Source organism: Pyrgilauda ruficollis, unplaced genomic scaffold, assembly GCF_017590135.1.
Source record: "Pyrgilauda ruficollis isolate IOZ18807 unplaced genomic scaffold, ASM1759013v1 scaffold10, whole genome shotgun sequence".
NCBI classification, from domain to species: Eukaryota; Metazoa; Chordata; class Aves; order Passeriformes; family Passeridae; genus Pyrgilauda; species Pyrgilauda ruficollis.
Window position 1 is genome coordinate 14,116,187 of NW_024508101.1, and position 21,684 is coordinate 14,137,870.

Consider the following 21,684-nt stretch of genomic DNA (forward strand, 5'->3'; position numbering starts at 1 on the left):
GGGGCACAGGGGCAATCCGGACCCTGTCCCAGGCTGTGAGAGAAAGAAACTGGGCTGTAAGGACCTGCATCCAGCCCAGTGACAGCCCCTCCTCTTAACAAGGCAGAAGGCATACTTTATTTAGCCTTTTAATTACCTCTTACAATCAAAGTCTTAGAAAAATCACCATGATAGATACATTCCCAGGGTGGCAGGCACTGCCAACTGGCATGGCCCCATGCCCGCCTGGGCAGTGCCCCCCCTGTAATTAATTTCCCACAAGATTACTATTTCATATAAAGCGTTTGGCTGGAAAAGGATTAAGAGTGGGAAGTTGGCAGGACTGGGCAGAGCTTCCCACTCCACAGTGCTCTGCCACCATCGCTGACGCCAGGCTGGCTGGAGAGGCAGGGGCTGTACCCAGCATGGCAGGGTGGGGAGAACGCTCCTGCCACAGGCACAGACACCAGGGCCAGCTGCTCTGCACAGCTGCACAGCTCTGCACAGCTCTGCCCTCCCACCCACCCTTCAGGCTGTGCCAGGCCACTCTGGTGCTCCTGCAGGACTGGGGACGGTGTACACGAGCCCTGCCACCAAAAGTGGCTGCAAGAGTCTGAGTGAGACCCCCCCCCTCCCCACTGTGTCACATGGATCCGCAGCCACAGAGCAGGCACACGGCAGCACGCCACCACCTCCCCCTGCTCTTCTTTTATGCTTCCTATTTTTTGGTTAAAAAAATAAAAGAGGGGGCAGCCCCCCCTTGGGGCAGCTCCAGGTATTAAATACTCTGCTGTACATGAATAAAAGCCCGAGGGCTGGGGGCACCTGCCCCTCACAGTGCTGGGTCTGCAGTCCAGGTGGGCTGGGGGCTCTGCCCCCTCTGCCCATCACAGCACATCCGCCCGCTTGTCCCGCACGCGGCTCCGGGCTTTCGTGCGCGCTTTGAAGGCAGCTGAGTTGTAGAGGTGCTGGAAGGAGAGGAAAGGAGAGATTAGGGTTTGGGGTGCCCCTCTGGCCACCTCCCCACAGCACCCACCACACTCAAGCACTCAGCTGGAGCCCCAGGTGGCAGAGGAGGGGACTGTGGGCACAAATCTGGGAGGTGGCACCACCTTCTCGAAGCGGGAGACCTTGCTGGCTTTCAGGGCAGCCGCATCCAGCACCAAGGGGGGCCCGAGGCCGAAGATCTCCCGTAGCAGCTCATTGTTCTGTGAAAGCAGGGGTCTGTCAACACCCACCAGCACCAGCCCAGCACTCCCTGGTGCATCTGCCCAGCCCATACCTGGAGGTGGTGGTGGATGCCGGAGCCCAGCACCTCCTTAAAGGCTTGGTAGGTGCGCTGGCGTGCCCAGCTGTCCAGGTACATGCACTCCAGGCCAAATCGGATGGTCTCCTCCTGGTACTCCCCACTCTGAGCAGAGAGAGGGGCATCAGCAACAACCTGGGCACCAGGCCTGTGTGTCCCCTGGCTCTCCAGAGAGGAATCATCATGCAGCTGGGAAGCAGCCACGCAGTGGCAGGGCAGGGCAGCACCAGGCCACGGTACCTCAATGAAACGCAGGATGTCCCGGAAGATGGATCGCTGCCTCCGTCGGTCTGTCTTGGCTCGGTACTTGTTGCTCTCAGTAGCCAGGACCTTGAGTTGGGTACACAGGAATTCTGTATCTTGCTGGCACAAGTCCTCCTGCCAAAAAGCAGGGGATTTAGAGGGATGAGCTCCAGGCACTGCCCACTGCCATGGCCAGGACAGGGCTGGGGGATCACTGGGGCCAGCCCCTCTGCCTGGGTGCCTGCTGGTCAATTCCAGCTTGGAATGTCAGGGTGTCACAGCAGCTCCCTCCCTGCTGCCTGCTTAGTGCCACCCACTGCTCCCACTTCCACAGCCCATGCCTTACCTCCAGGTCCTGGGCCAGCTCAAAGAGCAGCGCTATGGTTTCCCCGGCCAGGATGCGCAGGGCAACGCTGCTGCTGGTCAGCAGTGGGGGCAGCTGCAGCCAGCGACTGGGACACGGAGGCAAAAGGGCAGTCAGAGAGACCAAGCACTGCCCCAAGGGCTCCATGCTCCACTGCTGACTGCCCCACACCAGCCTCCACTCACTTCACATCCCACTCACTTGTCCAAAATGCTCCTGAGGTGGGAGGGGGGGCAGATGGTGAGGAGCAGGGACCATGACTGGAGCGCGCTGCAGTGCAGAGGCCCGTGCTGGGCAGGTGCTGAGCCCCCTTCACCTGTGCTGGGGGGACTGAAGATGCCCTCCAAGCAGGACAGACATGAAACCAGGTCCTGGAGGAGAAAAACTTTGCCTGTCAGACCACAGCTGCTGTGGAGAAGCCACAGAGCTGTGCACTGGGGACCAAAGGGGACCCACCATACCAAGGGGTGCCAGGAGAGGTTATTCCACCCACAACACCCCATCTGCTGGCTGCCCCCAGCTCAGCTCCACGCTGCCCAGGGAAGGGGGCTGGGCTGTGACTCATGTCCCCATACCCCTACTCCAGCTCAGCTCCAGGCTGCCCAGGGAAGGGGGCTGGGCTGTCACTCATGTCCCCGTACCCCTATTCCAGCTCAGCTCCAGGCTGCTCTGGCACTGTGGGCTGAGGGCAGGTGTCATGGCAGCCCCTGGGTGCCCTCTTGCAGGGGTACAGACGACACCCAGGCACAGTTACCTCGAGGTCAGCAGCAGCAATGTAGCAGCACATGCCCAGGGCTGTGGCACACTGGCAAGAGAAGTTAGGGAAACACGATCAGGCCAGGTGGATCATGCCAGGCCTGATCCAGCACCCAGCCAAGGGGCAGCCGGGTCGGGGTGCCCCTGCTTTGCCACAGTGCACTCCATAGCACCCAATCCTGTCACCCTCTCGGGACTGCAGGGGCTCCCAAAGGCATTGCCTGGGCTCTCCCCACCACGGAGGCGTCCCCAGGAGGAAAGGGACCGGGCCTTACGCTCTGCCGGGCGCTGGGGCTGGCCGTGCTGTCTGTCAGGACGCTGACGAGCAGGGGCTTCAGGCTGCGGAACACCTCTTCTCCCTCCGGGCCAGAGCCCATCTGGAGGCAGAGGAGGGTGAGCACGGTGCCCGCCAGCGCCTGTTCTTCCCCTTTACCTGTGGGCAGCACGAGAGACTCCCTCAGACACGGGTCACCGACCCCGCCGCCGCCCGCCCGCCCCTGACCTTTCTTGAGGCACTTCTCCAGGGAGTCGGTGAGCGTGAGGCGGCGCTCCAGCAGGAACTCGGGCAGGGTTTTGGAGGACAGGGCCAGGCGCAGGCCCTGCAGTGCCGCCTGCCGCGCCTTGGCGCTGCGAGACACCGCGGCACGTCACGGGCTGGGGTACCCGGCACGGGGCACGTCCTGCCCCGGCCGGCAGCGCTGGCAGCGTGCCCGGAGCGCCCGCGGGGGTGACAGCCGCTGCTCACCTCTTGTCCAGGAGGGTGTCCATGTGCTCTTTCAGCCTGTCCTCTACCTCCTCCTCCTGGCCTGGCTCATTCGCCGCCTCGCTCCCTGCCCGGGCGGCACCACGTGAAGCCGGGAAGCCCGAGGGCGGGGCACACCGCGACCCACGTGGGGGTCACCGTGGGGTCCGCGTGGCTCACCTGGTCCCTCGTCAGCGGGGCTGGCGCTCTCGCTGGCACTGCTGCAGTGGCTCAGCACCTCGCTGCCGGCCTCCTCCTCGCTGCCGGGCGAGCTCGCCCGGGCGCTGCCGGTGCCGCCTGCGGGGGTTCGGAGCAGACTCGTGTGAGCCCGGCGCTGCCAGCCCGGCCATGTCACACGCGGTCCCGACCCCCCGGTCCCCTCGCCCGGGCCCCCCCAACTCACGGCGCGCGGCGCGGCGGGAGCGCGGCATGGCCGGCGCGCGCGGACCCCGCGCCCCGCCCCCTGGGAGCGCCCCCCGCCCTCTGCGCATGCGCCGCGGGACCTGCCCGAGCCCGCGTCCCCGTCCCCGTCCCTGTCCCCGTCCTTGCTCGCCTCCCTGCCCCTTGCTCTGACCCTCTCCCTGCCCTTCTCCCTGTCCAGGCGCTATGTTCATCCCTGCTCCCTCAGTAACCCTGCCCGTATCGCTGCCCCTCTCCCTGTCCTGACGCTATCTTCGTCCCTGGTTCTTGATAGGAAATATGCCTACTGATTTCTTTACAAAAAATTCAGTGGGTCAGGGTCTTTAGGAGAAATGGGTGTTCAGGTCTTTGAAATGGGTCTTAGTGTCTCTACTGACCTCAGGCCACACAGGTTTGGTACAGAACCCAGACAGCTTGACTACAGCTTGAATTCCTGAACTTTAGGGCAATAGACAAATGGGTCAGCACAGTCTATTGCAGAGCTCAGCCTGAACTTCTGAACTTCAGGGGCAAATGACAGGCTTAAGGGCGGAACATGTGGTAGGCGGCTCGGGAAGGCTGTACCTTCCCAGACCTCAGCCAATGGGGAAAGGAAAAGGGCAACATGCAGCCAGGAGTTAGGATGAAAGGAGGCTGCATCATCTGAATGTTGGGAGAGAAGTTCCGTGGGGATATGGCCCAGTGGAGTCTCTCCCTTTATTCGAATAAAGTTGCAGGACTCCTCTGTCTCCTTTATGGACACTTGGCTTCTCCTTACATGATTTTCTGCACATCTCTGCCCCTGTCTCTGTCCTGGCTCTATCTTCATCCCTGGCCACTCACTATCGCTGCCCGTATCCCTTCTTCTGTCCCTGCCTTGCCTGCATCTCATTAGGAAAATCTCATTCCCTGAGTAAAGTACCAATTAGTCTTTCTAGTATGAAATGGTTTGGCCTTTACTGAGATCCATATACCCCCTGTTATGCTGTACACTGCATAGCTGTGGTTGTGTGGGCAGGCAGATAAGGCCCACAGCCTGGGCCCTCCAACACCTCCTGGGGCCTGACAGATAAATACCCCCTGACGTAGTGAGACTGACTCCAGAATGAGGAAGGAAGGATGCCAAAGCCACACAATTGCACTGGCCTTACAAAGCCATGGGGACAGCAGGGAATTTGTGGAGCCTTGTTGTACCCCAACATTTGAATGGTGCGAGACCCACATGTGAACCACATGCGGAGTGCCTCAGTTTGGCTGGGACAACCCCTGGGTGTCAATAAAGAATGTCTCTTGTCATGCTCATCTTGGTGTCCTGGCCCTGCTCCTCAGGTGTGAAATGTGCATGACACCTGCCCCTGCCCACAGCTCTGCCCCTGCCTGTAACCCTGTCCCCAGTGCTGGTCCTCTCCCTGCCTCTCCTCCTAATATTCCTGTCCCTGCCTGTATTCCTGCCTTGTTGTCACCCAATACTCAGGGGACATCTATCCCTGCTCCTGCCTGCATCCCTGGCCATTTACTGCTGCTGCCAATCACAAAATCACAGAATCCCTGGGTTGGAAGAGACCTTTAAGATCATCGAGTCCAACCCAGCCCTAACACCTCAACTAAACCCTGGCACTGAGTGCCACATCGAGTCTTTATTAAAACACATCCAGGGGTGGTGACACCTCCCCAGTACTTTATCACTCTTTCCGTAAAAAAACCTTTTTCCTAATATCCAATATCTCTACTTCTGTCCTTGTCCCTGCTCCTGACTGTATCCCTGTAGCCCTGTCCATCTCTTCTCTGTTCTATCTGTACCCCTGTCCCTGACCCCAAACGGACCCTATCTTCCTCTTATTCACATCCCTGCCCCTGCTGCTGACCTTTCCCCGCCCCATCCTTGTCCCTATCCCTTCCCCTCCCTCCCTCTCTCCCTCTCCCCAGCCTCTGCCTGTCCCCTGCCCACGGCCTGACTCCCTGCCCCTATTCCCCATCCTGCCCCAATTCCCATTCCTGCCAGCCCCTGCTCCCAGGAGCACACTCCCCTCTGCCTACCGCCCCCGCCCATCCGCCTGGCCCTGCCCGACCCTGGCCGAGTTCCCAGGTGTGAGTTTCTGTCATTGGGCTCTTCCCGCTTCATCTGGGCCAGGCGGGCTCCTTCGCACTTTCGTTTCCAGCTCGGCAGAGCCAGAAACTGAAATTGCGTCGGGAACTGAAACCGAAACTCCCAATCTCCCAGCTTAAGGCAGCACGGGCTGCAAACACCCTACGGGTACTGCAAACAAACACCCTACGCGTACTGCCTGCCCCCTCCTGCGCCCGGACCGAGGGGCACCGGGGGCTCTGGCGATGCTGCACCGGCCGCATGCCACTGCAAGGGATGGCACCAGCCTCCCTGGGGTGCTGGCATCAGCCGTGTCCCACTGACGCTGTTGGCACCTCGGTGAAACTGGCTACGTCTGCATCTCATTGCCTACAGCGATGCCAGGGCATCTGCTGACACTGGTGACAGCCTCATTCCATTGCCCGTGGTGACACCAAGGTAGCTGGTGGCGCTGGCCACATCCATTGCCCCTGCTGACCCCATGGCACAGCGTGAGCCGTGTCCCAGCACTGGCTGAGCTCCAGCCCGGACACTTGAGCCCCCAGCGGGGGACTGGTGCCTGCGGTGGGGCTCTGCCTTTCGGGGGAGACCTGTGTCACCGAAGGCACCGGGGCTACGAGGTCCCACAGCACCCCGGAGCCAGCCTGCAGGAGCTGCCACCGCCACCCGAGCTGCATGTCAGGGTGACATCCAGCCGCTCCTGCCCCCTCCCAGCCCCCGCAGTGGTGGCACGGAGACACCCGGAGCATCCCGTGGAAACGGCCTGGGGCCACCTTAAGTTCCCAGCGTGACGCATCGGGGCGGTGACCCGGGAAGGTTTAAAAGCTGCTGCAGACAGCGGCAGCCCGTCGGGGGTGGAGTGCTGCGGGCAGGAGGAGACGCAGGAGGCAGCAAGTGAGAAGAAAGCAAAGGGAGCGATACACCTGTCAGCATGGATGTGGACCTGGTGGCATCCACGAACGGACTGAGATCAGTAACCACCAAGGAGCTGGATGGCTGGATTGCCAAAACCCTGCAGCCCAGCACAGCTTTCACCATGCAGGTGAAGGAGACAGTGTGGCAAATCTGTGAATTCCTGAAGAGGAAGTGCTTTGAGGATAATATCCATGTCCAAAAGACCGTCAAGGTGAGTGCTGCCCGGCTTGGGGGCCAGCTGCCACCCCTGCTGCCACGCTTCCCACTGTCCCATGCTCCAGTTCCTGCCCTGCCTCAGTTCCCTTGACAGCTCCAGGAGTGGTGGCAGCCGATCCTGGTGCTGACAGTGGTGCTGAGCAGGCAGGGTCTCTCTCTGCAGGGTGGATCAGCAGGAAAGGGCACAGCTCTGAAGAACAACTCTGATGCTGATGTGGTGCTCTTCCTCACCTGCTTACCCAGCTACCAGGACCAGAAGAACAACAGAAAGGATATCCTGGATTCGATCATGATGAGGCTGCAGGACTGCAGGGAGAGCCTGCAGTTCGATGTGCACATTGGTGAGCCCAGGTACAAAGGTCCTGACAGCACACCGCGCTCCCTCAGCCTTACTCTGTCCTCCAGGGAGACTAGAGAGTCCATTGATGTGGACATCCTGCCTGCCTATGATGCTTTGGGTAAGGGCTGCAGGCTGGCACAGGGACAGGCAATGGTGTCAGTGCTGGGATGGCTCTTACCCTCCTTCTCACCCTCCTTCTCGCCCCACAGGGCAGGTGACCCAGGATGCCCCCCCAAACCCAGAAGTGTATGTGAGTCTCCTGCATGCCTGCAGCCACCCCGGGGAGTTTTCCCCCTGCTTCACTGAGCTGCAGAAGAAGTTTGTGAAGCGCTGCCCTGCCAAGCTGAAGGACCTCCTGCGCCTGGTCAAGTACTGGTACAAGGAGGTGAGGGGCTGCCCAGCTTTCCCAGTTCCCAATAGACACCCATCCCAGCCAGCTCTCACCTCCATCTGTGTCTTCTCCCCAGATGCTGAATTCACAGTACCCCAATGCTCACCTGCCCCCTAAGTATGCCCTGGAGCTGCTGACCATCTATGCCTGGGAGGAGGGCACGGGCTCCTCCTGCAACTTTGACATGGCTCAGGGCTTCCGCACAGTGCTGGAACTGCTGGGCCGGCACCGGGACATCTGCATCTACTGGGAGAAGTACTACTCGCTCCAGCACAGAGAGATTGGTGCCCATGTCAAGGGCTTGCTGTGCAGTCCCCGGTGAGGACCATGCTCAGTAGGATTGTGCCTGCTGGCCCCATGGTACTGCCCAGGGCTGACAGCAACGCTCACTGTGTTTGCAGCCCTGTCATCCTGGACCCTGCTGACCCCACGGGGATCCTGGGCCAAGACAAGAACTGGGACTTGATGGCACAGGCAGCTGCCAGCTACTGCCGCTCGCTGCCCTGCCTTGCAAACGTCCAGCCCTGGGGTGTGCAGGTAAGGCTGCTTCAGCCTGTGAGCATCATGTTCCCCACCCCTGTCCCTGCTGTCTTTGCCCACCCACTCTCCTGTCCCTGCAGCCAGCCCGGCCCGTGACCATTGAGGTGAGGCAGCTGTCAGGCACCACACTGACACAGCGTGTCAGCCCCTACACCACCATCAGGGAGCTGGAGGAGGTGATCCACCAGAACTGGGACATCTCGCCATACAGACAGCGCCTGGCACAGCAGGAGCCGGGCAGGAACAACATCATCCTACAGGACTGCGATACCCTGGCCACGCACGGCATCTTCTACAACACCACGCTGGTGCTGCTGCAGACTGAGCCCCGGCAGATGGACGTCTTGGTCAAGGATGATAAGAATCGGACCACGACCTACACGGTGCTGCCCACCGACACCGTCCGGCAGCTGAAGGAGCGGATCCAGGCCCGGCAAGGGCCCTCTGCCAACGAGCAGCGCCTGACCTATGAGTCCAAGGAGCTGGAGGACCAGTACACACTGGCACACTACAATGTCAGGCCCATGGGCACAATCTACATGCTCCTGCGGCTCCGGGGGGGTACAGGCCCCCAGCTCCCCTAGCTCCCTGCCTGCTTGTCCTCCTGAGCATTGCCCTCAGCACCAGCCCATGCCCCTGTGTACCCTCCTGTCATGCTGGAAATAAATACTTAGTAGATCCTTGTGCTTCTTGCTCTGTTGGGGACAGTGACCGGTGTCGCATGGGGTAGTCAAAGAGGTTGGGGTCACCAACCTTTCCGGATGAGTGGGGGCCTCAATGCCACAAGCTGCTGGGATGGCACAGGGACACAGAGGTGCAATAAAGCAGTGCTCCCTGACCCCAGGGTGCTTGGTGGGGTCAAGGATGCCAATCTGCTGCCAGCTGGACCTCAGGAGAAAAAAACAGCTCCTTTATCTCCCTGCTCCTGCCTGCACCACTGCCTTCCTGTGCTCATGCTGGGAGCTCAAGTGTCCAGGCTGGGGTGCAGCCAGTGCTGGGACATGGTTTGTGCTGGTAGCATGGTGTCACCACAGGCCGTGGGATGTGGCCAGTGCCACCAGGGGTCCTGATGCCAGCGCAGACAGCAGGAGGCAGCAGACTCCGAGGTCACCCACGGTCACTGCCTTAATTGCTGCCTGCTGGCACCGGGGAAGTTTGGTTTTCATCTTCCAGAAATCAGAGTGGAGCTGAAAGCACGGGGAGCCAGAAGTCTGGGGGAAACCCATCAACCTTGCAGTGTCCCTGCAGGTCTTGTCTCCCCTCAGCCCTCCAGAGCTGGCGAGCATCCCACCCCTCCTGTTGGGTGCCAGAGTGGGTCAGTGCTGTGGGACACTGGGCTGCCCCCGCGCGCTTCCTGGGGCTCTGGGTCAGACACGGGACCCTGGGCGGCTGAATCTGCTTTATTGTGCTCAATTAGTACAAGGTCCCCTGCGCCACTGTTCCACACCCAGAGCGGTGGGTGCCACCTTTATGCCTCCCCAACATCTCCCCTTTATGCCCCCCCTCCTCCTGCATCCCACCAGTGCCTGCCCTGCTGTACCGTGCTCCCACTGCTGCCTGTAGCCCTTTTGGGACCCGAGCGTGACCCTGCTGTGCCGTCCTCCCGCAGTGCCATGCTGGAGGGGGCACCGCCTGGCCCCGCAGGTTTACATTCATAGTAACAGTCGTTAATAAATATTTCGGTGACTGCGACGCCGGCAGCCGGCTGGGTCCCCACCGCTGTTGGAGCCGGTGGCAAGGGCAGTCGGCAGCCCCTCGGGGGACTGCTCAGCCCGGCTGCCCTCCTCGGCCCCGGAGCCGCAGCCCCCCGCCACCGCCCGCGCAGCGCTGCGGGCAGGGCGGCCGAGGCTGTGCCCCACCTGCGGCCCCGCTCCTAGGCAGAGCCCGGCGCCCGGGGCCGACCCCCGGGTCACCAGGGGGATGCGCTGCGGGGACCCCGCTCGGCCCGCGGCCCCTCGTGGGTGCGCCGGCGGCGGGCTCTGCGCGGCTCCTCGCCCTGCCCGCGGCCGGGGGGCCCGGCGGGAGCGCGGGGCGGTGGCGGGGGCCTGCCCCGGCTCCACAGCCTCTGGCAGACCTTGTCCGTGGCTCCCAGCGGTGGGCGCTCCACCAGCTGGAGGAAGTCCCGGTACCAGACCTTGCGGCCGGGGATCCCGGCGGCGAGCTGGGGCTCTCCGGCAGATGCCACACCCGTGGCCTGCCAGGCGCCGATCACCTCCAGGGAGAGCCGCAGCAGGGGCTGGGTGAAGCCGTGCTCGGTGGCGTGGCAGAGGTAGAGGCCGGCGTCGGAGCGCTGCACGCTGCGCAGCAGGACACCCCTCTCGGTCCGCACCACCCGCTCGTCCATCTGCACCTGCAGTACCCGTGGGGATGGGCGGTCAGCTCGGCACGGCACGGCACGGCACGGCACGGCACAGCCCCACCGGCGGTACCCGGCCAGGGAGAGCCTACCTCTCGCTGGGGATCATTCAGGGTGCGCTGGTATGTCCAGAGGATGCGGGCTTGCAGGGATTTGGGGATGCACTCCAGAAAGACGGTGCTTCCCTCCACCCCATAGAGCTGCTTCTGGGGCACGGTGTCCCGCCTGGGATCTGCAGGGACACAGCCTGGCTGTCAGCCCCCCAGCACGGCAGGGTAGCCCCAGAGCCCGGCTGGCTCCCAGCTCACCTTCAGAGCACAGCACGTTGGGGTCTCCGTTGCGGACGTCCTGCCGGCGGAAACGCCTGTGGGAAGGCGAGGGAGGAGCAGGGGCTGCAGCAGCGTGACCTGCGCTCCTCACCGTGGCCTCGGGGCAGGCTGGCCGCCCCAGCACTGCACCCCGCCGTGTCGCCTACCTCTTGGTGTTGGGCACGTAGCGGGTGCAGGTGTTGCCATCCCAGGCGCAATACGGGTCCCGGGCCAGGCAGCACTCGGCACAGGCTTTGCCATAGGCACCGCAGCGGTGCAGGGGCAGCTGGGCCAGCGCTGTGGTTGAGCCAGCGTAGAGCTGATGCTGGGGGAAGAGCAGAGCTGAGCACCCCCCTGCTGTGGCATAGGGCTAGGCAGAGCCGTGGTGGACCTGGGAATGCACAGGGGTCCCCCCTTACCCGCTTGGAGGAGAGCTGCAGGCTGATGATGGGGGAGGCATCCTGTGGGCAGAGCATGGGCAGGAGTTAAGGGTGCATGGGGCAACCTAGGGATGCAGCACGCTGGCTCCCACATCCTGGCAGCTGGAGTGCCCTGGCACAACCCAGAGCACAGACAGCACATGGGGATGCTGTGGGGAAGTCTGACTGGTGGGATGGGAACCCTGACCCTCACCTGGAAGACCTGCAGCTCCTCCAGCAGCAGCGGCTCCATGCGGTGCCAGCTCTCCTTGGGCACTGAGACCACCTTAAGCACTGTGCCCACATCTGCAGGCAGGGAGGCGTGAAGCCACGGGTCCCAGCCCCAACATCTCCCCGTTCTCCCTCACTGCCCCATCCCTAGGGTCACTACATGCCTGTGCCAATGAAGAGGACATCGTAGTGGCCATCAGCAGCAGTGACACGGTCCACAGCTATGCGGGTGAAAGTGTAGGGCATGGTGGCTTGCAGGAAGAGGGGGCGCTGGCCATGGGGCAAGACAGGGTTATACATCAGTGGGTGGTGACGGGCAAACTGGATCACCTCGTCTGGAAAGTCCTTGGTGGAGCCGAAGGTGCCGAAGGTTTTGCTGGGGCACTGCAGGGAGACAGCACACGCTAAGCAGGGTCTCACACCCCACTGTCCCCACCCCACGTAGTGGCATCCCACTGGGGGCACCAGCTGGGACACCCCTACACCACGTACCATGCCTGGGCGGGGGTATGGCACACGGCCCTGGTATGACACCCACTGGTAGTTGGGACCTTCCTTGTGTGCAAAGGGGCCCAGGAAAGCACGGCGAATGTCAGCCATGGTGTAGACACAGACAGCTGAGCCTTGGAAAACAGAGCTGGTGAGAGAGAGGGGAAAGATGTCAGGGGGCAAGGGGGACACCACTGGGTATGTGCAGGGTCCTGGGGAGGGGGCTTGACCTGGAGGTGGAGAAGATGGCGTAGATCAGAGGGTTGCGCTTGTCTCTTGTCTGCAACAGGAAAACATCCCCTGCAAGCAGGGAAGGCATCAGCGCTGCCAGTGTTGCCCACAGCTACACTGGTGGGGTCACATCCCCGTTTACTCACGGAGCTCATCAAAGTGGGTGTCTGCCCCGTCAGGTCCTGGTACGGCGCACACCAGCCGAGCCTTCAGGAATGTCGTCCACTTGTTCACCAGGCTGCGCTGCCCGCCCATGTCATTCTGCCAGGGAAAGGAGGACACCGGTGTCAGCAGCAGCAGGTGGCACCCCTGGGCACCCTGGCCCCCAGGCCACCTGCCTGTGGGTGCTCTCACCCGGCAGATTTGGCCGATGCGGGCGAAGCTGGTCTTGCCCAGCCCCTGCTGCCGTTCCACCGCCGTCTCACGGAAGAAGAAGTAGATCTTGTCGTCGTCGGGGTCCTCGCTCTCTGGCACCCAAAAAACGGCCACGAACTTGGGCTCTGGGGACAGAGGGGTGGTGCTTCCAATGACTCCACTAGTTCTGCTCCCCAGGGACCCTGGAGTACCTGTTGGGGTCCCAGGGGAGGGTGCAGAACCAACTCTGCCCAGCTGCAGAGCAGAGGCAGGGTGAGGATGGGACTCCACCAGACACTGGGGGTCTGGAGGCGACACACGAACCCCTGAAATCGCCCTCAGGAGGCAGTGAAGGACAGTGTACACCTGAGCCTGAAGGAGTCATTACCCTGATGCCTTCTAGGCAGCAGCACTGCTGTGCCAGGGTGCCAGTGGTGCCCCCTGCCTCCCACTCTCCCAGTCCCCAGCACTGACCATTGAGCCAGCGAGAGTCGTGCTGCTCCGTGCGGATGGAGGGACGTCGGCCCAGGCTGCGGAAGATGGTAAAGTCACGGCCCATCAGATCGGTGGCCACCCCAGAGTAGAGCTCCTCGCCTGGCAGGCACCGAGGGAAGTGTTATAGGGGCCCCCCTGGCACCCCTGTGCCATGCTGCACCCAGCACCAGGCTCAGAATGCCCTTACCCACAAGGACAGAGGCGGCTGTATGCCGGGGGTCATACGGGCTCTTCCCCTTGCCATCCTCAGTGTGGTGGGGGTCCAGCTTGAAAACAGGCTCCTGGAGAGGGGTAAGGATGGGAGGTGGGCAGGTGGCAGCAGCTGGAGGCTGTGGTGGTGCCAGGGGAGGCTCACTTCTGCATGCTGGCCAGCCTCGATGAAGGCACAGACTGGGTGGAAGGCACCAGTGCCACAGGCATACAGGTGGGTCCGGTTGTAGGGGTGCAGGATCTTCACAAAGTTCATGCACTCAGCCTGGGGATGGAGGGAATGAAGGGTGAGGAAGTGCTGGGGCAGATCCCTGGTACAGTCCTGGCATCCCACAATACTCCCCATCACTCACAGTGATGTCCTTGCCGGCCCAGTTGCATTCTTCCCTCCACTCCACGGGAGCCGGCCAGTAGATCTGCGGGTGGAGAAGGGGCTGCTCACCGTGCCTGGAGCACCCAGCACTGCCCTGCCAGCATGTTCCCCCCGCCCCGTTACCTTCCTGTCCCGCTGGCTGATGTCATCCAGGGCCAAGGAGAGGAGGTGGTTCTGGGCGCCCACGAAGAGACGGCCGCGCTCCTCGTCCAGCAGCAGGGCCTCGTAGCAGCAGGAGTGCTCCAGCGAGAAGAGGCGCAGCCCATGGCGAGCCCGCAGCTCTGCCGGGACCCACCGGCACTGCTCAGCCCGGCCCCGCCACTGCCTGTCCATCTCCACTGCCCCGGACACGCTCCGAGGCAGCCTGGGTCAGGCCACGGCCCCCTGCCATGCCATCCCCTCCCCCAAACCTGTCCCACTGGCTTGACTAGGTTCACCAAGCCCTTGCCTGCCCGGCATTCATCCCCATGCCAGCCCCACACCCAGCCCGGTGTCCCCCGAGACATCCCCAAACCACTCAGCAGTGATTCCCATGCCCTCGGCACCCATCTCTGCACCGCTCAGCCGGCAGCAGGGGAGAAGGGGCCATTCCCTGCCCCGCGGAGCTAATCCCACCGTGGCGGGAACAAACAGCCCTTTGTCAGGCTGGGAGGAGAGCTCTTGCTGAGACCCGCCGCTGGACAAAGCCCCCTGCGCCGTGCTGGAGCCCGTGGAGTGGCCATCCGGGACACACACAGGCTCTCCAGCTGGCACAGCATTGCCAACAGGTATGGCACAGCTGTGGCCAGAGAGTGCCACCATGCTGCACACAGGGATAGGAGCACCTGCGCCTGCACGTGCCGGGGGCTGGGAGCGAGGTCCCAAGCACAGGCATGGCCCCAAGGACAGGCAGGTGGCCCTGGAGGGGCTGGCATCAGGTAAGGAACGTGGCAGCCAGTGCCAACACCTGATGTCCCGCGGGGAGGGCGGCAGCAGTGCTAGGGACGTGCCAGTGCGGGGGTTTGCACCCACCCCACCGTGCTGCCCCCCAGGATACTCCCGTCCCTCGGGATGCTGCTGGCTGCTGCTGACACGGAGCCAGTGCACCCAGACCTGACCCCACGCCCCCCACCCCGCCCGTGTCCCATGCTCACCGGGGAAGGACAGCTTGAGGCGGGGGGTGGCAGCGCTCGGGGGGCGGCCAGCGGCGAGGCCGCGCAGCAGGAGCAGGAGCAGGAGCAGCGTGCGGCTCATGGCCGGGGTCTGGCTGGTGGCGCCGCGGCTGGGGCAGAGAAACAAGACCTCAGCTCGGGTTACAGCCCCCTCCCCACAGCCCCCAGACCACGATCCCTCCCCGATGCTGCCGAGTGTCTGGAGAGCCCTGAGCATCAGCACAGGGCAACTCCAGGCACGGCAAAAGGGGATACCACACTGGGCTCGCACTGGTAGTTGGAGGGGATGTGAGCCAGCCACATCCCTCCCTATTTTTAAGTCCTCATTAATCTAATCCCAAACATAATGGGCTTCAGAAACACCCCTCCTGCTCCTGCCCGTGGGGAAACAGAGGCAGCCCAGCCAAGCAGCATCCAGCCCTGCCCATGCCTGTCTGAGCCCATCAGCAGGAGTGTGCCGGGCTCTGCCCATTCCTGCCTGCAAGCACAGAGTGGTCCTATAGGAGTGGGGACAAGGAGGGAGCAAGCACCAAAGTGGCGACAACCAGATAGGGCACCCTGGGCAGTCAGTGGGCTCCTGAGCACGGGGCAAGCTGTCCATGATGGTAGTCATGAAGTCCCATGCCTCAGTTTCCCCCACTGCTACAGCCCCACCATTAGCCCTTGGCCCTTCTTGTACCACCATGGAAATTGGAGCAGGATTTGGGGGCTCTGGCTAAGCAGGTGCCCACAATACCCAGAGGGGCCCATGCAGGTGTGTCTGCCATTTTGATGGGTGCCCACCACGAGGTAAGAAAGTCCTCCTCTGGCTCTAGCAGCACCATGCTCTCCCCTCAGGAGTGGGAGGTGATGGTTATCAGGGCACTGTGCCAGAACACAGATCCCACCTTGCCCCCTGCAGTGCCATGCTGCAGTGCCTTGTGCAAGGCACAAACTGAGCCATGCCGATCATCAGCCCCTGTGGGTTTCACCCGTGGCACAGCCACTGGGGCCTCACCAGGACACCAGTGACAACCAAAGCCCCACCACACCCCCGGGGTTCGGTGCAATCACCCCAGGCTCTGCTACCCTGCCGGAGCTGGGAGCTGGTGGGTGCTGGCCTGGAGGGTCACATATACACGGCATGGAAGGGGCTCCTGCGGGCAGGGCAGCCCCCTCCAGGCTGGCCGGTGGAGCTGAGCCCGGGGCAGGGGCGGGGCGGGGCCGGGGGCGCGCACAGGGACGCGCACACGAGTGTGCGAACACACGCTCACGGGCAGACACGCCGGCACCCTGGAGCTGGTGGGTGCTGGCCTGGAGGGTCACATATACACGGCATGGAAGGGGCTCCTGCGGGCAGGGCAGCCCCCTCCAGGCTGGCCGGTGGAGCTGAGCCCGGGGCAGGCAGCGGGCAGCGGGCAGCGGGCAGGGCCCGCCTGGGCGCAGTGCCGGGTACGGCTGCCCGGTGTCCCGGCACGGAGGCGGTCGGCGCTAATGGCATTTACAGAGGCGCCGGGATGAGGCGCGGGACCCGCCGGGCTCTGGCAGCCCCGACGGCTGCTGCCAGCCAGGGCCGTGCGAGCACGGGGGGCTCCCGCCTGCCCTCCCTCGCCGAGCGGCCGGGGCAGACCCCCGGGCGCGGACCCGCGCGGCTCTGACTCGGCTGCCATGGGGGGCGGGCGGGGGGCGGGCAGCAGCGGCAGCACCACAGACCCTCGGTGTCAACCCTGGCAGATCCAGCCCGAGAAACTCCCCATTCCAGCCCAATGCCAGCCCTCCGGTGGCGGAGGGGACACGAACCCGGCCGCGAGCCCCCCAGTACCAGCACGGGCAGCCCCCCCGACGGCAGCGCAGAGACCCCGTCCCGGGACCTCCCTGGCCACCCCCGTACCCTGCCGGCCCCCGGCCCTCGGCACCCCACGTGTGCACACACACACACGCACACAGGCGAACACCCACGGCCCCTCGCACACGCACACACCCGCGCTGCCACCCCAGTGGCCCGGGGTGACACTCACGGGGATCCCCACGGTGATGACACCCGCTGCCCCCGGGGCAGAGCTGAGGATGCCAAGCTCAGCACTCGTGTGGCTCAGCACACGAGCGGTGGCGGGGCTCCCTCCTGGCCGGGACAGGCTCTTGCTTGCCCGAGCGTGGGGGCCGTGCCGCGGGGTGCCGGGGCCGTACCGGGGGTACGGGGAGCCGGTCCCGCGCCCCGCTCAGCTGCAGCCCAGATGTCTGGCCCGAGCCCAGCCCGGAGCAAACAAAATTCCTCCGCTGCCTCCCATTTTCCAGCTGCCGCTGCCAAGAATAGCAAGTGCCGAGTGGTGCCGGCAGCGGGGCCACGCGTGCCTCGGCGGGCAGGGCTCGGGGCGGGGGAACACGAGCTGCCTTGGGGGCCACACCTGCCCCGTGCTCCCCGTGCCCCGGACTGTCCCTACCTGCGGGTGCAGGAGTCCAGGAAGGCAGGTCCGGGATGAGTGGGGAGGCAGAGCTGCAGGCAGGCAGGGGTGCGGGCTGCAGGCTGTGCAGGCAGGTGCAGGGGGAGCGGGGAGGCAGGAGCGCGGGCAGGAGCGGGTGCGGGCAGGTGCAGGCAGCGGGTGCCAGCGGGCAGCGAGCGCAGGTGGGCTGGCAGCGAGCGCAGGCGGGCCGGCAGCGGCTGCAGGCAGGTCAGGTGCAGGTGCGGGCAGGCAGCTGGCACAGGCAGGCAGTGAGTTCAGCAGGAAGCCGGAGCCGTGCAGGCAGGCCAGCAGTAGGCAGAAGCTGTGCCAGGCAGGGTGCCCGGGAAATGCCCTTCTGTCCCACTGCCAGTAACCCTCGTGCTGCCAGCCCTGGTACTCTGGCATGCTGGCAGGCTCTGTTCCAGCGCCACAACTTGTTCTTCTCCTGGCTGTGCCACAGTGGTGAGTGGCATTCAGCCCAGCCCAGCCCAGCTTTATGGGCAGCAAGGAGGACAGAGACAGCGAGGGGATGGGTGGGGCAGCAGAGGAGCTGGCACCGGTACGGCAGGGGTTACTCTGCTGTAAGACTTTGACCAGGCACCAGCAGGACTTTGGTCTGAGTGGCCCCCACACGGGCATGGCGTCCCTGTGCCTACTGTTACAGGATGGCGCTGAGATGGTGGGGACAAGGATATCGTGCCCAGTCTTGCACAGTGGGCACCTTCCTGTGCTGTTCCAGCACCATGCCTCAGTTTCCCTTCACCCAGTTGGGACTTTTCCAACTACCGCCACTCCTGGCAAGCGTGGCGAGGTGACCAGGTGACGTCACCATCACCCCAGCCCTGGAGCCCTGAGGGGACCTTGCTGGCAGCGGCTCCGCCTGGAGAAACCATCAAGCGTCAGAAGGGCCGGGCTTCCATCCCGGAAAAAACGGCGCGGGAGGGATGCGCCACGTCGCCCGCCGGCCACCCCTTCCCGCCCCACGGGGTGCTCCTGGCCAGCACCGGAGCCGCTGGGCGCTGGCATGGTGACGGTGCCATCTGGAATGGGCATCGCCACTGGCATCCCGCCTCACCCCCGCTCTCTGCCAGCCCGCGGAAGGTTTCACAGCCAGGTGCCGGGGCCTGGCTCCCCGCCAGCGCGGGGGTGTCACTGCCGGCGGCACCAGCAGGTGCGGGCGCCCTCGCTCTTTGATCCCGTCCCTGCCGCTGGCAGATCCGCACCCGGGGATCGCTGCCTCGGCCAAATCTCTGCCGGCGGTTCCGGCTCCGGCGAGCACATCTGTAGCTCCGCCGGCAGCGCCCGAGCCCCCAGCGGTGTCAGCGGTAGGAAACGGCTCCGCTCCACCTCCGCAGGCCCCGAGGGCGGCACCGCGGCAGGCAACGGCCAAGGCTGCGGCATCTGCTGCGCCGGGGCTGAGCCAGCAGGGCACGGGAGGCAACCGTGCCATCGAACCACCGAGCAGGACCACCGGCTGCTGGACACCCTGCAGGCAGGGAGGAGGGCTGGGACTGGCATCCACAAGCCCTCAGGATGGGTACGAATGCTGCATCCCAAATGGGAATGGTACCTCACCAAAGAACCCTCGTGATTCTGCGGGGTGACTCCCCCAAGGGAGCTACGGGGTGGTCCCCCATGTCCCTGGGGCCTAGAGAGCTTCCCTCTGCCCTGGTGGAGCCATCATGGCTGAGGACATGGAAAATCCAAGGGTCAAGGTGAGCTGTGTCATGACAGCTGGTGCCATCGGCATCCCTGTGACACATGGGCTTGGCACGGCGCTGCTCCCCAGCCAAGAGATGTGCTTGTGCAGCAGGGTGGCCTTTGCCAGCACTGCCAGTGACCCTGCCAGCTTATCAGCAGGGGAGGAGTGTGGCATTCTTACCCCAGCCTACACCCATGACCCAGGCATAGGGATACACTGCTTGAACTAGTCTCCCCTTGGTCTAGACACCCCAAAAAACTGCTGGTAGTTTGTGATGACACTAAAGATATGGCTTTAGGAGTTCTTTGGGAGTCCATCTGTGGTGGTTCACACCCATAACGTTGGGCCATGAGATGGCATTGGGCCTTGTGTGGCTGCCACATTTCTGGTACAGGGGAAGGATGTGCTAGGCAGGGGACAGAGCTCATGGCATCCCATCTCATCAAGGGGGGGCAGTGTGAGGGCTTGGCTGGCAGCAAGCAAATGTGCCTGAGACAGCTGCATCCTTGTAGCACAACATGGAGGCAGTGTCCCAGGGCGACACCAGCTCTGGGTTCACACCCCGTCTGTGGCTACACCCTGACCTTATGTCCACCCCCATCATAGCATGCTGGTGAGACCCCAGCATCAGGGACCCCAGCGGCCCCAGTGCATTCCTGCTGGGATTAGGTACCGGCTCCCGGCAGTGCCATGCTGGTGTAGCCCAGCTAATCCCTTTTTAATTGTCCCAGCCCTCTGCTGGACTGATCTGGGCTGCCCAGGGAATGGGGGTGTTGTGTGCACCCCAGTGCCTGAGCACCTGTGAGGTGCTGCCATTGTGTGTCCCTTCTGTGGGACCAGGCCACAGGGTACATAGTGAACCTCTGGGGTAGTGATGCAGAAGGAGATGTCCATCCTCCAGGACAGTGGTTTTTTGGAAAGAGAAAGGGAGGGGTCCTGGTCTTATAGGATCCTGTCCTCCTAACCCAAAGTGACCATTTGCCCTTGGCTTCGTGTCTGCCAGCAGCCAGGCTCTGGGACAGGCAGAGGGGTCATGTGCCTTGCACTGAAAACCACCAAAGCTCCTCAAAACCATAGGTGGGAGGAGCTGGATACCCAGGCTTTCTGCCCCCATCCAAGCACTCTCCCCACGCCAGCAGGAGGGCAGTGGGAGGTGCTGGCTGAGCCCCCTTCCTGCTGTCCTGCCCATGTCACTCTGGCCCTGCCCTGAGCCACACCAACCAGCGGCATCCAGCTCCTGAGGCTTTAAAAATAGGCTGGTGTCCCTGCCATGGGGTCAGTAATTTTAGCCAGGGTGTGTCTTGTTGGGCAGCACGCGGATCCATTCATCTTCTCCTGCTGGCCCGGCTGCATCCCCGCACAGGGCTGATGTCAGCCCCTCACTGCCCACTTGCTCTTCCTTGCCCCGGGGCAAAGCAGTACAGCCACGGCCACCTTGGGCACAGGCAGTGCCTGGTGGGATGGTGAGGCTGGGGAAGTGAGGACAGGGGTGTTCAGCTGCTCCCCAAGCCTGCCTGCTTCCTATCTTGGGCATCTCGCCCCCAAAGCTGGTGGCACCGGGGAGCACAGCATTCCGTGGCACCCAGCAGCACCCAGACAGGCAGCAGTGGAGCAGTCCCGGCACCCTGCCCTCTCCTCTCACCCTTCTCCTCTCACCCTGGCCCTCCAATACAACAGCCACTTCAGCTTGCCTCCCACGGTGCTCCCGGGGGGCTGTGCCGGCTGGGAAGGCTGCGGGGGCCGCCACCAAGCATAATGGGGCTATTGATGGCCGAGCCAGCGGCCCGGCACGGCACAATGGGGCCTTGTCTGCTGGCCCAGCTCCCGCTCTGCCCAGCCCCGTGCCCAGGACACCCCCTTTGCCGATGGCCCCGGAGCTCACCCAGGTGCCAGCCAGGGCACACCCTGCCTTGACCGAGCCAGTGAGTACTGCGAAGGAGCAGCAGGTGGGAGGCCACCAGGTGAGCTCCCCTTCCCATAAACCGGTGCCCAGGGAAGGAGCACTGCTTGGGAAACTTCCAAGGTGCCCACCCTTGCCACCCCTGCTGGTAGAGGGCTCGGGGGTTCCTGCTCGGCTGTGGGGTGACAGGAACAAGGAGGTGGCACATGCCCAACGATGCCTTCACTTCCCACTCAGGACCACGTCCGAGCCTGCTGGCACCCGGTACCCACTGTGGGGAGGCAGGGACCTCACTGCTTCCCAGGGAGCCCCATTGTCCCAGGTCCCCAACGCCACAGCCCCCCTCAATGGGCCAGCCCGGCGCCCCAAACCCACCATCTCACCTGCTGTAGTGCGAAGGCTCTGCCGGAGCTCGCCTGCCTCCTCGCCCGGCGGGTGAGCTGGGGCTCTGGCTGCCGCCGGCTCTTTAAACCCCAAATCCCGGTGCTGGGCGCCAGTCCCGCCAGCGGCGGGGGTGGAGGGAGGGATGCAAAGCCCCGGTCCCTGCTCCCGGGCCGGCACCAACAAAAGGCAACTGTGTCGTGTGTCCTCCCTCTGCACCCAACGACCTGCTTGGCCGCTTGGGAACAGCCCCTCGGGACCCCAGGGCTTTCGGGGTGCTGCCACCCCCTCTGCCTGCACAGGAGCTGGAAGAGAGGTGCGAGCAAGCCTGGGAATCCCGATCACAGCCGCGGTACTTCCCGGTGTCCCCAAGCACCCGTCCCTGCC

At 63.6% G+C, this 21,684-nt stretch overlaps 3 protein-coding genes across 6 annotated transcripts; 1 reads left to right on the forward strand and 2 right to left on the reverse strand.

The window, feature by feature from the left end:
- Positions 1 to 112: 112 nt before the first annotated feature.
- On the reverse strand, positions 113 to 5,942 carry IFRD2 (interferon related developmental regulator 2). 4 transcript variants are annotated; one of them, XM_041462959.1, is made up of 12 exons: positions 5,827 to 5,942; positions 3,571 to 3,687; positions 3,394 to 3,478; positions 3,151 to 3,275; positions 2,924 to 3,081; positions 2,647 to 2,697; positions 2,094 to 2,263; positions 1,875 to 1,980; positions 1,526 to 1,615; positions 1,262 to 1,390; positions 1,092 to 1,187; positions 113 to 947 (listed from the first exon to the last, which is right to left on the reverse strand). In XM_041462959.1, the coding sequence occupies exons 1-12, from the start codon at positions 5,909 to 5,911 to the stop codon at positions 867 to 869; spliced, it is 1,293 nt and encodes a 430-aa protein (XP_041318893.1). In that variant the 5' UTR covers positions 5,912 to 5,942; the 3' UTR covers positions 113 to 866. The 4 variants fall into 4 exon arrangements, with proteins under 4 accessions (XP_041318893.1, XP_041318885.1, XP_041318902.1 ...); XM_041462951.1 differs by having other exon boundaries at positions 1,526 to 1,663; XM_041462968.1 differs by having other exon boundaries at positions 1,526 to 1,663; positions 5,859 to 5,907.
- A 770-nt stretch (positions 5,943 to 6,712) lies between these two features.
- LOC121351065 (2'-5'-oligoadenylate synthase 1-like) lies at positions 6,713 to 8,934 on the forward strand. Its single transcript, XM_041462927.1, has 6 exons — positions 6,713 to 7,001; positions 7,170 to 7,464; positions 7,556 to 7,731; positions 7,814 to 8,055; positions 8,139 to 8,274; positions 8,358 to 8,934. The coding sequence occupies exons 1-6, from the start codon at positions 6,807 to 6,809 to the stop codon at positions 8,859 to 8,861; spliced, it is 1,548 nt and encodes a 515-aa protein (XP_041318861.1). The 5' UTR covers positions 6,713 to 6,806; the 3' UTR covers positions 8,862 to 8,934.
- Positions 8,935 to 9,685: 751 nt separating this feature from the next.
- Positions 9,686 to 21,382, reverse strand: SEMA3B (semaphorin 3B). Its single transcript, XM_041462884.1, has 18 exons — positions 21,300 to 21,382; positions 14,877 to 15,004; positions 13,867 to 14,024; positions 13,724 to 13,786; positions 13,516 to 13,635; positions 13,348 to 13,441; positions 13,140 to 13,259; positions 12,666 to 12,811; positions 12,458 to 12,572; positions 12,311 to 12,380; positions 12,084 to 12,228; positions 11,756 to 11,975; positions 11,575 to 11,666; positions 11,361 to 11,402; positions 11,109 to 11,266; positions 10,942 to 10,997; positions 10,726 to 10,865; positions 9,686 to 10,627 (listed from the first exon to the last, which is right to left on the reverse strand). Exons 2-18 carry the CDS (start codon positions 14,974 to 14,976, stop codon positions 10,187 to 10,189), a joined length of 2,280 nt encoding a protein of 759 aa, XP_041318818.1. The 5' UTR covers positions 14,977 to 15,004; positions 21,300 to 21,382; the 3' UTR covers positions 9,686 to 10,186.
- Positions 21,383 to 21,684: the final 302 nt, after the last annotated feature.